The sequence below is a fragment of the Cervus canadensis genome, chromosome 26 (genome assembly GCF_019320065.1).
Source record: "Cervus canadensis isolate Bull #8, Minnesota chromosome 26, ASM1932006v1, whole genome shotgun sequence".
Taxonomy (NCBI): domain Eukaryota; kingdom Metazoa; phylum Chordata; class Mammalia; order Artiodactyla; family Cervidae; genus Cervus; species Cervus canadensis.
Genome location: NC_057411.1, coordinates 37852238 through 37867533, shown reverse-complemented (window position 1 = coordinate 37867533; position 15296 = coordinate 37852238). Strand labels below are relative to the sequence as shown.

General features: G+C 38.1%; 1 protein-coding gene across 10 annotated transcripts in view; it reads right to left on the bottom strand.

The window, feature by feature from the left end:
* The window catches only part of PTPN13 (protein tyrosine phosphatase non-receptor type 13), a 209870-nt gene that overhangs the window by 116774 nt on the left and 77800 nt on the right, over window positions 1-15296 (bottom strand). For all 10 annotated transcript variants that reach the window (XM_043448301.1, XM_043448303.1, XM_043448309.1 and 7 more), the window contains exons 4-5: window positions 7074-7139; window positions 4694-4879 (exon numbers count right to left, since the gene is read on the bottom strand). In XM_043448301.1, coding sequence (XP_043304236.1) covers window positions 4694-4879; window positions 7074-7139 — 252 coding nt within the window. The remainder of the gene's footprint in view (window positions 1-4693; window positions 4880-7073; window positions 7140-15296) is intronic.

Here is a 15296-nt window from a genome sequence, read left to right as displayed (position 1 = left end):
ACTATGCATTGAGGGTGCTGATTTAAATTATTTTTGAAAATAATTTTCTAGATTTTGCCTGCCAGAAGTTACATTTGAAATACATTTTAAACTAAATGGATATATTGAGGGATAACAATTAAATTTACATCAATGCTCTTTTGATACTCTTTTAGAACTAAATGTTTAAGTAGTCTTAAACTTTAACAACTTCAACCGAGGGTACCTGTTTAAAATAAAGCACGTCAAATTAGATCAAATTCCACATTACAAGGGCTGAAATGTTAAGACTACTACAGTTTATTCAGATGATCAATTAGAATAGAAACTTCAAGAAATAAATGTACGAAGAGAGAATGGTAAAGAAAAATTACTTAACTCTGGCACCAAGAGCATGCATGTGTCTGTTTACACACACACAATGCATTTTAATATTTCTCCATGAGTGGAACTTGTTTAAATATGAATTTTAAATCCATTTAAGGTAGTATATTGAAGGCATTATGCTTCCTACCTATAAGAAGACTTAAATGGAAATATTTCTGAAATGATGGTGTTGTTTCAATTATATATTAGTTCACATTGTATTGTATTATCAGTAACAGAAGAGACAATATCCTGTATCATCTTTGGGAATTCCTGCATGAACACTACTATTAATAACAGTTCACTGAGCAATTACTATAAGGCAGGTACCACCTTAAGCGCTTTACATACTTAATGTCATTTAACTATCAAAAAACCTCATGTGGTATATATTATTATTAACTTCACATTACAATAAAGGGAGAAATAGCAAATTTCTAAAGACCTTGAAGCAGCTCATCAATATTGAAATAATTATCTTTACAACTACTAATATGGGTGGATGGTATGCACTATTACTACTATTTTACAGGTAAAACTGCATTCAAACATGTTATAAGATTAAATCAGTGGAAGAACGCTGACAAGTAAGCTGGCCTACTGACTTTTACTCTAGCCTTCCTCAGTGATCAATGCAAAGAAATAGAGGAAAACAACAGAATGGGAAAGACTAGAGATCTCGTCAAGAAAATTAGAGATACCAAGGGAACATTTCATGCAAAGATGGGCTCGATAAAGGACAGCTACTGGGGAGATTGATAGTCTCCGAGGGGCATGCTGGCTAACAGCGTGGGCTCCAGGGTCAGAGAGATCCAGATTCCAATTGTGTCTCTGTCATTTGCCATGTGTGTGGCCACGGCAAGTTATTTCATCTATTTGAGCCTCAGTTTCTTTTCTCTAAAAGGAGGATGAAATTCTCTCTTGTAACTTGGGGCTATTTTGGTGAATAAATGTGAAAAAACCATAAGTCATGCAGCATAAAACAAACTAAACATTTAAAAGTGGTAGCTGTGAGATTCACTTCTGTCTGGTGATGTCCAGAAGACTCTCAAGGGCAGTGCATGAGGGGAGCACTATTATTTCTACTTTGAAATCTGCCTCTGAAAAGGAGAGTTCTCTCCCTGCTGACTCCAGCTGACCGCTCTACGCTCCTCTCCCACTAAAAGGTCCCACAGCAAATCCTGTGTCAGACTTAGCACTGTTCCTTGAACCTCCTGCTCTTTCTCATCTCAGGGCATGGATCCAAGTTTACTTCCCTCTGCCTGGATTACCCTTTCTTTCTATCCAGTCTCTAGGATCTAGTTTACAGCCCACTTTTTCAACATCGTCATTACTTGTATCCTTTCCCCTCAAACTCTGATAGCTCTTAAACGGAAGTCCCATAAGCTTTGTGAGTCTCAATTTCTTTTAAGAAATACATAGGACGCCCCTGTGCGTCCAACAGATAGGAATCCGCCTGTCAATACAGGAGACATGGGTTCCATTCCTGGTCTGGGCAGATCCCACATGCTGTGGGGCAAGTAAGCCCACGCGCCACAACCACTGAACCTTCGTGCCTAAAGCCCGTGCTCCGCAACAAGGGAAGTCACCCCGATGAGAAGCCCCCGCAGCGTAACAAAGAGTAACCCCCTTCTGGCCCCAACTAGAGAAAAGCCCACACAGCAACGAAGACCCAGCACAGCCAAAAACATAAAAATATATCTTCAAAATGTTTTTTAAAAAAAACAAAACAAAAATAGAAATAGGTAAATTATAAAGTGAAGGAGTTAGTACAGATCGTTCCTCGGAGTTTTCACAGAACATCAATATTATGAGAAGATCTGTGAAAGAAGGCTCAAATAAGTTTGGGGAAGGTTTCACCTATGTGCCTGTCCCTCTTGAGGGTTAATTAATACAACCTACTGTATTAAAGGCTCTGAGAAGTTCTCCAGTGAATATACATTTATTGTTCCTTAAAGAGTTTTCCCTCGACTCTATTTGAATATAGAGAAACTTTTTTAAACAAAAATGTATTTCAAAATATGTAGGAAAGTTTGGTCTGAATGGAGCGGGGGTCCCCAGACTCCGGGATCTAATTCCTGATGATCTGAGATGGAGCTGATGCAATAATAGTAAAGTGCACAATAAATGTAGTGCACTTGAATCATCCCCAAACCATCACTCTTCCCACTGCCCGAGTCTGTGGAAAAACCTGTCTTCCACAAAACCTGGTGCCAAGAAGGCCGGGGACCTGTGGAATTGAGGGTGCGCATAAGTTTTTAGTATCTTTATTTAAAAAAAAAAAAAGTCACACACAGAAATATAAACAAATAAATCAGCCCCAGTTAAGAAGGAGAAACACACAGCCAAGAACCCTCTTCACTCAGCCTCTGCTACCTCCATCCCTCTCACTACAGAATCGCAAAGGCTCCTTGGAGTCCAGTTTATAAACCATTTGCCTAGAAGACTTTATGAACCTGTTTCTTATCAACTGGCAAAGCATGTGGAATTTGGATATATCCTGCCAGCCATACAACATCTTGGTTAAGGTTAGCAGAACTAAATCCCTAGGGATGAGAAATTAAGAGGAAGCCAGAGAAAACAGTGTGGCAGTGACCAGCCTATCCAAAGTCTACATAAAAGAGAGGAACTCGAGGTTCCATGATTGAAGGGGTAAGGGCAGATAAAGTTCAAATCTAGATCAAATACCAAAAATCAAAAGAAGGCTTCCCTGGTGGCTCAGTGGTAAAGAATCCACCTGCCAATGCAGGGGACATGGGTTTGATCACATGCCGTGAACAACCAAGTCCCTCAGCCACAACTATTGAAATCCACGTGTCCTAGAGCCCGTGCTCAGCAACAAGGGAGGCCATCGCAATGAGAAGCCCGTGCACCACAAATGGAGAGGAGCTGCTGCTTGCCACAACTAGAGAAAAACCTGCACAGCAACAAAGATCCATCACAGCCAAAAATAAACGAATAAATAAATAAAATCATTTTAAAAAGAGAGCGACAAGAATTTTCTTAAAAAACAACAACAAAGGATGTCCAATCTATGGCAAATAGGATAGAATACAGCTTAAGAAATACAGTGGAGGGATTTTTAGATATACAAACTGTTAGTCTTGGGATTCTTCATATCTAAGACAAGTGAGAAAATAAAGGAGGCCCAGTTTTGGACTAATCTAGCAGGAATACAAGCAGGTATCTCCCCTCACACACCAGAAGCCAATGTCCAAATATGGTGGGGAGGGTGTAGAAATACTTAAGAGGTCTAGACTAAGTGGACAAGAAAGAGGTCTAAGGCAACAGAAAATGCATATAAAGGACTTTAAAACCCATGCTTCATGTCCATATGGCTTTCACAGTAGACAGACTCACTTACTGAAAGCTCATGGGGAAAGAAGTAAGAAAAGAGGCAAGAAGACACTTTTAGCTTTAACATGCTGTGAGTCTATACTACTTGCTAGAATAAAGTTCTAAAAAAAGACTATTAAAAAAGACACGCACCCTACTGTTCACGGCAGCACTATTCACAATAACCAGAACATGAAAGCAAATTAGACGTCTACCAACAGATGAACGGTTAAAGCAGCTGCGGTACATTATACAACGGGATATTACTCTGCCATAAAAAGGAACAAATGTGAATCAGCTGAACTAAGGTGGATGAACCTACAGCTTGTTATACAGAGTGGAGTAAGACAGAAAGAGAAAAACAAATACTGTGTATTAATATACATATATAGAATCTAGAAAAATGGTACTGATGAAACTGTTTGCGGGGCAGGAATAAAGGCACCGATGTAGAGAAAGGACCTGTGGACACTGTGGGGGAAGGAGCGGGTGGGATCAATTGAGAAAGAGCACTGACATTATATACACTACCATGTATAACACAGACAGCTAGTATTATAGTTACATAACACAAGGAACCCAGACTAGTGCTCTGTGATGAACTAGAGAGGTGGGAGAGGTTAGTGGGGCGTGTGGGAGGGAGGCTCAAGAGGGAAGGAATAGGAATATATTCCCTCCCTATAACTATATGCATATATAGTTACGACTGATTTGCGCTGTTGTACTACAGAAACCAATACAACATTGTAAAGCAATTATCCTCCAATTAAAAATTTTTTTTAATTATAAAAAATAAAAAAAGACAAATTCTCAAAATCTAGGCGACTAAATTATTGCAGTGGGCTTTTATTTTAAGTACTGTTTCAAATAAACAACTAACATTAGAACAAGAAATTCAGTCTCCTGTTCCTAGTCTTCACAGAGAAACGCTATCCATATTTAAAGAAAATCTGGTGAAATGCTACTAAAGTTTAAAGTATGAGTATATGTACTGTTTGGAACTGTGGCTTACCCCAGAAAGATTTCCCAGAACCAGTTTTACCAACTGCTTCACGTAGGAAAATGAAGGTGCACAATTGCTATTCCTAATGTGGGCACTGCAAGCATCCAGGACAGTCCGAACAGAAACCCGAGCATAAATCACATCCTCGCACATTCCAAGTAGTATACTGTTGAGATGATCTCCAAGCTTGATAGGCTGAATACAAAGAAAGAAAAGGTCATGTTGATCAGTGAGGGTAAATCGAACGAATGGGAGACAAACCATTTCCAGAGTCACAGGAACCATACCAAATACACTTCAAATACTTGCAGGAAGTGAATTCCTTATGTAGTAGCATAAATGTTTGACTGCATTTTACCTTTTTATAACATAAAAATTGTATTAGCAGAGGATGGTTAACATGTATCTCCTAAGAATAGGAGTTATTAGAAAAAAAAACCTGGGGTTTTTTGGTATGCTTAAGAAATGGAATGTTTTGATTAACCAAGAGTTTTGGTAAGCAGTTTATATATATGCATATACATATATACATATACATAAACTGCTTATATACATATATATGGGCTTCCCTGGTGGCTCAGATGGTAAAGTGTCTGCCTACAATGTGGGAGACTCGAGTTTGGTCCCTGGATTGGGAAGATCTTCTGGAGAAGGAAATGGCAACCCAATCCAGTATTCTTTCCTGGAAAATTCCATGGACGGAGGAGCCCAGTCCATGGGGTTACAAACAGTCAGACACAACTGGGCAACTTCACTTTCAGTTTCACTTCACTTATACATATATATAAACATTTCATTTCATACACATTTCATTTCACACACACACACACACATACACACACACAGAAACACAAGTGTGCTCAGTGGCTCAGTCATGTCTGACTCTGTGATCCTTTGGATTGTGGCCTACCAGGCTCCTCTGTCCATGGGATTCTCCAGGCAAGAACACTGGCGTGGGTAGTACTCTCCATTACTCTCTTCTCCAGGGGATCTTCCCAACTCAGGGATGGAATTTGGGTCCCCTGCACGGCAGGCAGTTTCATTTCCCTTAACACAGCATTTATCACACTGCATTGTAACTGGTTAACTGGTTGTCCATACCCATGATAGGACTCCACAGGCATGGGACATTATTTTCCTGGTGTCTGGGACAGTGTCTGTCATAAGGTATGTGCTTAGTAAATACTTTTGAATTAATATTAAATATTTCTCCAAAACAATTAATGATATCTGATAGTAAAATACAGGTAAAAGTTTATATACTTCCCTTCCAATTTACACCTTATAGATTCTGACTTTATTTTCAGTTACCAGAAAAGAGAAAGTGTTAAATTATAGGATATGATCACATTTTACATGTAAGTTAGGTTGAATAAAATATGACACTATTATTTCCAGTAATAATTTAACTTTCTTATTTATATTTATAGAATTGAAATGAGGAGAGAAAGTAAATATACAGTATTTTTCATGATGTAAAATGAAAACCAAAAGACGTTGAAGACTAGCATTTGTCTTTCATGGACCTTAAGATGTCTGAATTTTAGAATAAAAGCCTAAAATGCTTACTGCTTCTTAATTTGATTAAAAAAAGACACACCTAGTTATTTTCATTTTGAGTTCTAAATGTCTAAAATAAAACAATTCTATATGCCATATCTTTGATGAAATATAGCTATTTTAAAAATTTTAATTACATTTACTACTATGTATTGCATCTTCAGGAAATCAATTATTTTAGAAAATAAAGACCAGAAGCAGCCCAGTGGTCATCAGAGCCTAAGACCCCAGAAAGTGTTACTTTAATATCTGTGTCTGCTGCTGCAGGGGTAGTGAGGCATGATTTTGAAGTTACAAGAGAAAAAACTAACGAAGTAGAAACTGAGATGTAGTTAGAGCTACTACTATTCCTATAGCTTTTGTCTCAGAAAAGGCTATCACTTTCTGTTCAAGAATGAATCCTCAGAGACATTTACAATTCCCCTTTATCAGTCATTAACTTAGAAGAAATGAAGGGGACTCCTATTTCTCTTGCTATAATTTTGAACAGGCTACTATATTTCACTGAGTTGTTGAAACACAGGTGTGTATTTGTGCTTAGTCCCTCAGTTGCGTCCAACCCCATGGACTGTAGCCCGCCAGGCTCCGGGCCAAGAAAACTAAAGTGGGTTGCCATACCGTCCTCCAGTGACTTCTATATTTCTAAGCACATTCTCAGAAAAATAATTTCTTTAGTACTTTATTATTTCATTCTGAGAGTAGACATTATTAACGTGAACAACCAGTACAGAAATGCTGGTGTGCCTGACAACACACTGTGGAACACCTAAATACACAGAAGAGCTTCTTAAAAAGTATAATATTGTACAAATGCGATGACTTGACTTACTTGGCTCTGAGGTACTTCATGATCAGCTCCCCAATACAATGTCATTCCGAGAGAATAAATATGGATCTAGGAATAGAATTTAAAAAAAAATCATTTTATGGTAAAAAGTTAATCTAGCAAGTACTACATATTCATGACTTTTTGCTCCAAAGCAAATGTAACGCATGATTTGAGAAAACCGTCCTTTCATATTTTGCATAAAAGAATGTGAGAGCTTACATTACCACATGTGAAACAGATAGTGGGCATTTGTTGTATGACTCACGGAGCTCAAATGGTGCTCTGTGACAACCTCTGGGGGGGGATGGGGGGGGAGGTTCAGGAGAGAGGGGACATCTGTATACCTGTGGCTGATCATGCTAATGTATGGCAGAAACCAACACAGTGTTGTAAAGCAGTTATCCTCCAATTAAAAATAAAAGCAGACGAATGGGTAAGGAAGCTATGGTACATGTACACTATGGAATATTACCCAGCCATTAAAAAGAAATTCATTTGAATCAGTTCTAATGAGCTGGATGAAACTGGAGCCCATTATACAGAGTGAAGTAAGCCAGAAAGATAAAGACCAATACAGTATACTAACACATATATATGGAATTTAAAGAGATGGTAACGATAACCCTATATGCAAAATAGAAAAAGAGACACAGATGTACAGAACAGACTTCTAGACTCTGTGGGAGAAGGCGAGGGTGGGATGGTCAGAGAGAACAGCATTGAAACAAGTATGCTATCAAGGGTGAAGCAGATCACCAGCCCAGGTTGGATGCATGAGACAAGTGCTCAGGGCTGGTGCACTGGGAAGACCCAGAGGGATGGGATGGAGAGGGAGGCGGGAGAGGGGATCAGGATGGGGAGCACATGTAAATCCATGGCTGATTCATGTCAATGTATAGCAAAAACCACTATAATACTGTAAAGTAATTAGCCTCCAACTAATAAAAATAAATGGAAAAAAAATAAATTTAAACTAAAAATGTATGTGAGAGCTTAAAACAGAAAATAAGACTGGAAATGATCAGAACAGATTTTATCTTCCAACTCCTCAGCCTGTCTGCTATGAGTAATCATTTTTATTAGTTCTTTTTTTTTTTTAAACTGTAAACTTTTTATTTTGTATCGAGCTTAACCAATTAACATGTTTCTATGGTTTCAGGTGAACAGCTAAGGGACTCAGCCATACATTACATGTATCCATTCTCCCCCCATTTCTCATGTAAAGTTTCTTTATGCAAACTCAAGAAAATATGAATAAACAGTTTGACTTTCCATTTCTTTTACAAAAGGTCAGAAATTTAAAAAAAATTACTCGACACCTTGCAGTTTTAATTTAACAAGACAGGTTATGAATGTTTAGAGATGGCACTGAATCTCTTTAGCTTTGAATCTTTTAACTCTTTTCACTGCTGCATAGAACTATATTTTGTGGTTATTGTATTGTTTACTTAACTGATCTGTCACTAATCAGCAATTAGAAATTTCCTAAACTTTTGCTATCATAAATAAAGTTTTAGCAAACAGTTTTGGATATGTCATTTTGTACATGCAAGTATTCCTCTTGAATTGACTCTAACATTATGAATAAAAGTGCAAATCATCTGTAGTTTTGATACATTTTTGTCTGATTTCCCTCCACAACATTTTATCCTTTTGCATTTCTACAGTAACACATGAGACTTTTTTTCTACAAGCCTTATCCATAGAATGTGTTATGAAGATGTTTGCTGAACTGAAAAGAGAAAAAAAATCTCATTACAGTTTGATTAGCACTTTTCTTACCGAGAATGGGTGGGGTAGTAGCACATGGAGAAAAAAGCTGGGTCAGAAAAGGTTCCTTTTTCATTGTCTGTTTGCTTCTTAAAGATTGGAAAAATGACAACATATTTTTATGCTGGTAGTATGGATAAAAGAGGGAAAACTGGAATTGCAGGAGAGAGGAGACAGCTGGCAGAGCCCTGATGAGTAAGCAGGAGGAAGTGGAGGCTAACGCGCAGATGAAGGAGTTGGCTTCACAGAGGAGCAGAGTCAGTTCTTATGAAGCAGGGAAGCAAAGAATATGAAAATTTATGTGGGTGATCTGGTCATGGGATCTTGGGAGAAGTCTCCTGATTACTTCTACTTTTTTCCCCCTGGTGAAATAGGAAGCAAGATTATCGACCTAAAGAGTGGACAGTTAATCCTTTTCTAGCTCTCCTGTTAAGAGATTCAAAGCTAAACTTTCAGCCAGCTCTCCCAGTACTGAATTTTGCAAACAAAATAAACATTTTGTTTGCAGCCATCTTACTGCAGTGTCATCTCCAGTGTCTTTCTTTTTTTCCATTTTGCTGTCATTTTCTCATCTGTATTTTTTAATTATACAAACTGTCTCAAACCTCTTTAGATATACGTTGAGATAAATCCATATAAAACTGGATATCCTTAGAATTTCACAGCATTTAAATTACAGATTAGAAAAAGTTTGTTCCTCTTTTTAAATATTTTCTTGGCTTCCAATTTTCAAAATTCCGAATTCTTTATGATACACAAGGCTCACTCTGACTTGCCTCCATCTCCATTTTCCAAACAGATTTTTCAGTCTTCCTTCTCTTCTCACTCCTTTCTCTATCACACCTAAACACTTCAGAACTAAAAAATAATTCTCTGCTGGCAAACCAATCTTTCTCTTTCCCAGTGTTTTTTGAACAGTTCCCCCTACCAAGAATTTCTTTTTTCATCTGTCAATAAAAGTTCTACCCATTATTGATAGCCCAGAGATGGTGTTATCTATTACAAATGCTATATAAGTCTTTTCCAGTGGTATAAAGCACTCTCTCTTATATGATACAGTTTTCATTTTATTTGCATCTCTAATGAAGGAGTTAACTAATACTACCTGCAACAAAGTTAGGATGTTTGCTTGTTTGTCTTCCTTGAGGGAGCCTCATTTTTTATACATCTTAATATCCCTCTTAGCAACTGACACAACTTGTACACAGTAGATATTCAATACATGCCTGGTGAATTCAATTAAATGTGCATGAAGTTCAAGGCAACATGTTGCAGACTATTTGTATCACATTTCTATTTAGAATTCAAGGAACCTCATATGGGAACACCTTTTCAAAGAGCCTCACACGTGAAAAACATTTTTCATACCTTTAGCAGAAATGACTAATTGCATACTCAAATATATGTCTTTTAATATATTAATTTTGATTTGTGGTTCTTTGAGATGCTGGTAGTACTTTATGATCCTTTATTATATTTACTTGTCAGTATGCAAATTGAGTTACTTTATTCTAATAACTTATATAAAACTATATAAGATTAATGACATTAAAAAATAGATTATAAACTTAATACATTTGCTGATCATCTGTATAGTATTGGTTAATTTTATGTGTCAATTTGACTGGATGCCTAGATATTTGGTCAAACCCTATACTGGTTATTTCTGGGAGAATGTTTTGGATGAAAGGGACATTTAAATTGGTAAAGTGGGTAAGACAGATTGCTCTCTTCAATAGGGGTTGTCCTCATTCAATCATTGGAAGGCCTGTATAGAACAAAATGGTTTACCCACCCCCAGGTAAGAAAGAATTCTTTCTGCCTGACTGCTTTCAAACTAGGACATCAGCTTTTTATTGCCTTTGGACTTGATCCAAAATATCAGCTCTTCCTGGGCCCCGAGCCTTCTGGCCTTCAGAGTAGAACTACACCCTTGGTCCTCCTGGTTCTCAGACGAGAACGACAACGCTGCTCTTCTGGTTTCCAGCCTGCCAGCTCATCTTACAGATCTTGGGACTTGTCAGGATCCATAATCACATGAGCTAATAAGTCTCTCTTCACACACACACACTCAGCCCCGGCTGATCTGGTTTCTCTGGAGACTCTTGCTTAATAAATATCTAAATATGATATATATATATATGAGAGAAAACATGCAAAAAAGGTTAATTGCTATTTTATTAGGATAGTGCATTATGAGCTTGAAACTTCTAGTATTTTTTTAATCAGTTAAAATTGTTATAAATAACTCCAGGTACATCAGATCTTGTTAAAATAATGTATAATATTTGGTATCTAATATTGGAGAAATATTACTAATAGTGGAGGGAAAGTTCTTACATAATACAAACAAAAATGAATCACTTTTACATTTATTCCAAATAGTCTATAGCATAAAAGTGGATAATATTTCCATATGTATTATTCATAAGCCTTGAGTTTCTACTGCTTGTATAACCAGAAACGACACAAGCAGAAAGACCAGGGACACCAAGGTGTAATTAAATTAATACAATAACACGGCCATATTGCTAAGAGCACTTAGTTCATCTGGTTGATAAATAGCAATAAATGGGTTCTAGTTTAGTTACAGTCATTGAATAGAAGGGAGATGGTCATAGAAGGAATGATTATTAAAAGGTATTTGGCCTTCATACTTGTCTCTGGTTTTTACTTTAGCAGAAAAAAAAGGAGAATATGATAGCCTACAGAGTCCAATTAACATATACGTTCTATTAAAGATCAGCAAGCCCAGGGACTAAAAGAAGTCAGGAACTAGATGTCTAAAAAAAAACCCACCAAAACAGGTTTTGATCTGTCTCTTATTTCTACTGCATATTTACTTAGCTTCCAAGGGAATTTTTGGTTTTCTGATCTTTGCTTAGGCCCTATTTGTATCCAAGATCTTGGTATCTATCTGTTTCTTGTGGATAATGCAGAGAACATCTATTCCCCTCCCTTAGTACAGTAGCAAGCCAGGATTTTCTTATAGAAGTGGGTGCTTTTGATCATGATGTTTCACACACAGGGTTCCATGAAAAGATAAAGGAACTGGTTCTAGAAGATAGCATTTATAGAAGAGCTAATTAACTATCCATTTGGTCATTCAACATTTTTTCTGAAAGTCACTAAGCTAGGGATTGTGGCAAGATACAAGTATCTCATCCCAGTATCAGTAATACTACTACCATATACTAATATATAAGAATATTAATAGCAGGCAGGTACAACCTTTTCATTATAGGGGACTGGAATGCAAAAGTAGGAAGTCAAGAAACACCTGGAGTAACAAGCAAATTTGGCCTTGGAGTATAGAATGAAGCAGGCAAAGGCTAATAGAGTTCTGTCAAGAGAATGCATTGGCCATAGCAAACACCCTCTTCCAACAACACAAGAGAAGACTCTACACATGGACATCACCAGATGGTCAACACTGAAATCAGACTGATTATATTCTTTGCAGCCAAAGATGGAGAAGCTCTATACAGTCAGCAAAAACAAGACCGGGAGCTGACTGTGGCTCAGATCATTAACTCCTTATTGCCAAATTCAAACTGAAACTGAAGAAAGTGGAGAAAACCACTAGACCATTCAGGTATGACCTAAATCAAATCCTTTATGACTATACAGTGGAAGTGAGAAATAGATTTAAGGGACTAGATCTGACACACAGAGTGCCTGATGAACTACAGATGGAGGTTCATGACATTGTACAGAAGACAGGAATCAAGACCATCCCCAAGAAAAAGAAATGCAAAAAAGCAAAATGTTGTCTGAGGAGGCCTTACAAATAGCTGTGAAAAGAAGGGAAGCGAAAAACAAAGGAGAAAAGGAAAGATATACACATCTGAATGCAGAGTTCCAAAGAATAGCAAGGAGAGATAAGAAAGCCTTCCTCAGTGATCAATGCAAAGGAATACAGGAAAACAATAGAATGGGAAAGACTATAGAGATCTCTTCAAGAAAATCAGAGATACCAAGGGAACATTTCATGCAAAGATGGGCACAATAAAGAACAGAAATGGTAGGGACGTAGTAGAAGCAGAAGATATTAAAAAGAGGTGGCAAGAATACACAGAAGAACTATACAAAAAAGATCTTCATGATCCAGATAATCACGATGGTGTGATTGCTCACCTAGAGCCAGACATCCTGGAATGTGAAGTCAAGTGGGCCTTACGAAGCATCACTACGAACAAAGCTAGTGGAGGTGATGGAATTCCAGTTGAGCTATTTCAAATCTTGGAAGATGCTGCTGTGAAAGTGCTGCACTCAATATGTCAGCAAATGTGGAAAACTCAGCAGTGGCCACAGGACTGGAAAAAGTCAGTTTACATTCCAATCCCAAAGAAAGGCAATGCCAAAGAATGTTCAAACTACCTCACAATCACACTCATCTCACACGCTAGTAAAGTAATGCTCAAAATTCTCCAAGTCAGGCTTCAGCAATACGTGAACCATGAACTTCCAGATGTTCAAGCTGGTTTTAGAAAAGGCAGAGGAGCCAGAAATCAAATAGCCAACATCTGCGGGATCATCGAAAAAGCAAGAGAGTTCCAGAAAAACATCTATTTCTGTTTTATTGACTATGCCAAAGCCTTTGACTGTGTGGATCACAATCAACTGTGGAAAATTCTGAAAGAGATGGGAATACCAGACGACCTCTTGAGAAACCTGTATGCAGGTCAGGAAGCAACAGTTAGAACTGGACATGGAACAACAGACTGGTTCCAAATAGGAAAAGGAGTACGTCAAGGCTGTATATTGTTACCCTGCTTATTTAACTTATATGCAGAGTACATCATGAGAGACCTGGGCTGGAGGAAGCACAAACTGGAATCAAGATTGCTGGGAGAAATATCAATAACCTCAGATATGCAGATGACACCACCCTTATGGCAGAAAGTGAAGAACTAAAGAGCCTCTTGATGAAAGTGAAGGAGGAGAGTGAAAAAGTTGGCTTAAGCTCAACATTCAGAAAACTAAGATCATGGAATCCAGTTCTATCACTTCATGGCAAATAGATGGGGAAACAGTGGAAACAGTGGCTGACTTTATTTTTCTGGGCTCCAAAATCACTGCAGATGGTGACTGCAGCCATGAAATTAAAAGACGCTTACTCCTTGGAAGGGAGTAAGGTTATGACCAACCTAGACAGCATATTAAAAAGCAGAGGCATTACTTTGCCAACAAAGGTCCGTCTAGTCAAGGCTATGGTTTTTCCAGTGGTCACATATAGATGTGAGAGTTGGACTATGAAGAAAGCTGAGCGTCAACAAATTGATGCTTTTGAACTGTGGTGTTGGAGAAGACTCTTGAGAGTCCCTTGGACTGCAAGGAGATCCAACCAGTCCATCCTAAAGGAGACCAGTCCTGGGTGTTCATTGGAAGGACTGGTGTTGAAGCTGAAACTCCAATACTTTGGCCACCTGATGCGAAGAGCTTACTCATTTGAAAAGACCCTGATGCTGGGAAAGATTGAGGGAAGAAGGAGAAGGGGATGATAGGGGATGAGATGGTTGGATGGCATCACTGACTCAATGGACACGGGTTTGGCTGGACTCCGGGAGCTGGTGATGGACAGCGAGGCCTGGCGTGCTGCAGTCCATGGGATCGCAAAGAGTCGGACAAGACTGAGCGACTGAACTGAACTGAAATGTTTACTGTGTGTCAAGCTTACATTTTAGTTCACTCAGTGTTACAGAGAGGAAAAGTAATTTGTCCAAGGTCACACAGCTAGTTAAGTGCTAGAGGCAGCATTAAAATTCTAGCTCCTGAGCCATACTCTTACTCTCTAAACCAGGTCTGACCATCCACAGCAATACTGACATTTGGGATCTTTGCTGTGGAGAGCAGTACTGTGGATATTTATCCTGTGTAGATAACAGCAGCATCCTTGGCCTTTACTCACTAGATGCCAGTATACTACCTTCCTCCTCCTCCCACCAGCCCCCACTAGCTATGACAACTAAAAATGTCTCCAGAAATTGCCAAATGTCCCCTGGGAGGTAAAACTGCCTTTGATTGAAAACCACAGCTTTAGTCTGTATTACCAGTCCTAGAATCAGAAATCTAAGAGGAAAGACATAGGAATATATATGTGTGAATCAATTAAACAAAGAAGTGGTAAATTTGTACTAGGGAAATTTAAAAAAGACAAGATTATTTCTGATTAGGGAAGAAATTTAAAGTAGGGGGTGTTTGAGTTGCGGCTTGAATACAGGTTATGTGTCCTCTTTCTGTGTTTTCTTAATATTTTGTACAGACCTACTATCCTTGTATTTTCATTATTATTATTATTATTAATTGCTTTTTGTCTGTCTCTCCATTACTGATACTTACATTACTACTTGCCCTTTGAGGACAAAGACTATTTCTTATTCAGTATCTCTGTAAACGTATGGCCTAATATAGTGTTGAATATCTAAGTCCTCAAGAGATGGTCATTGAAAG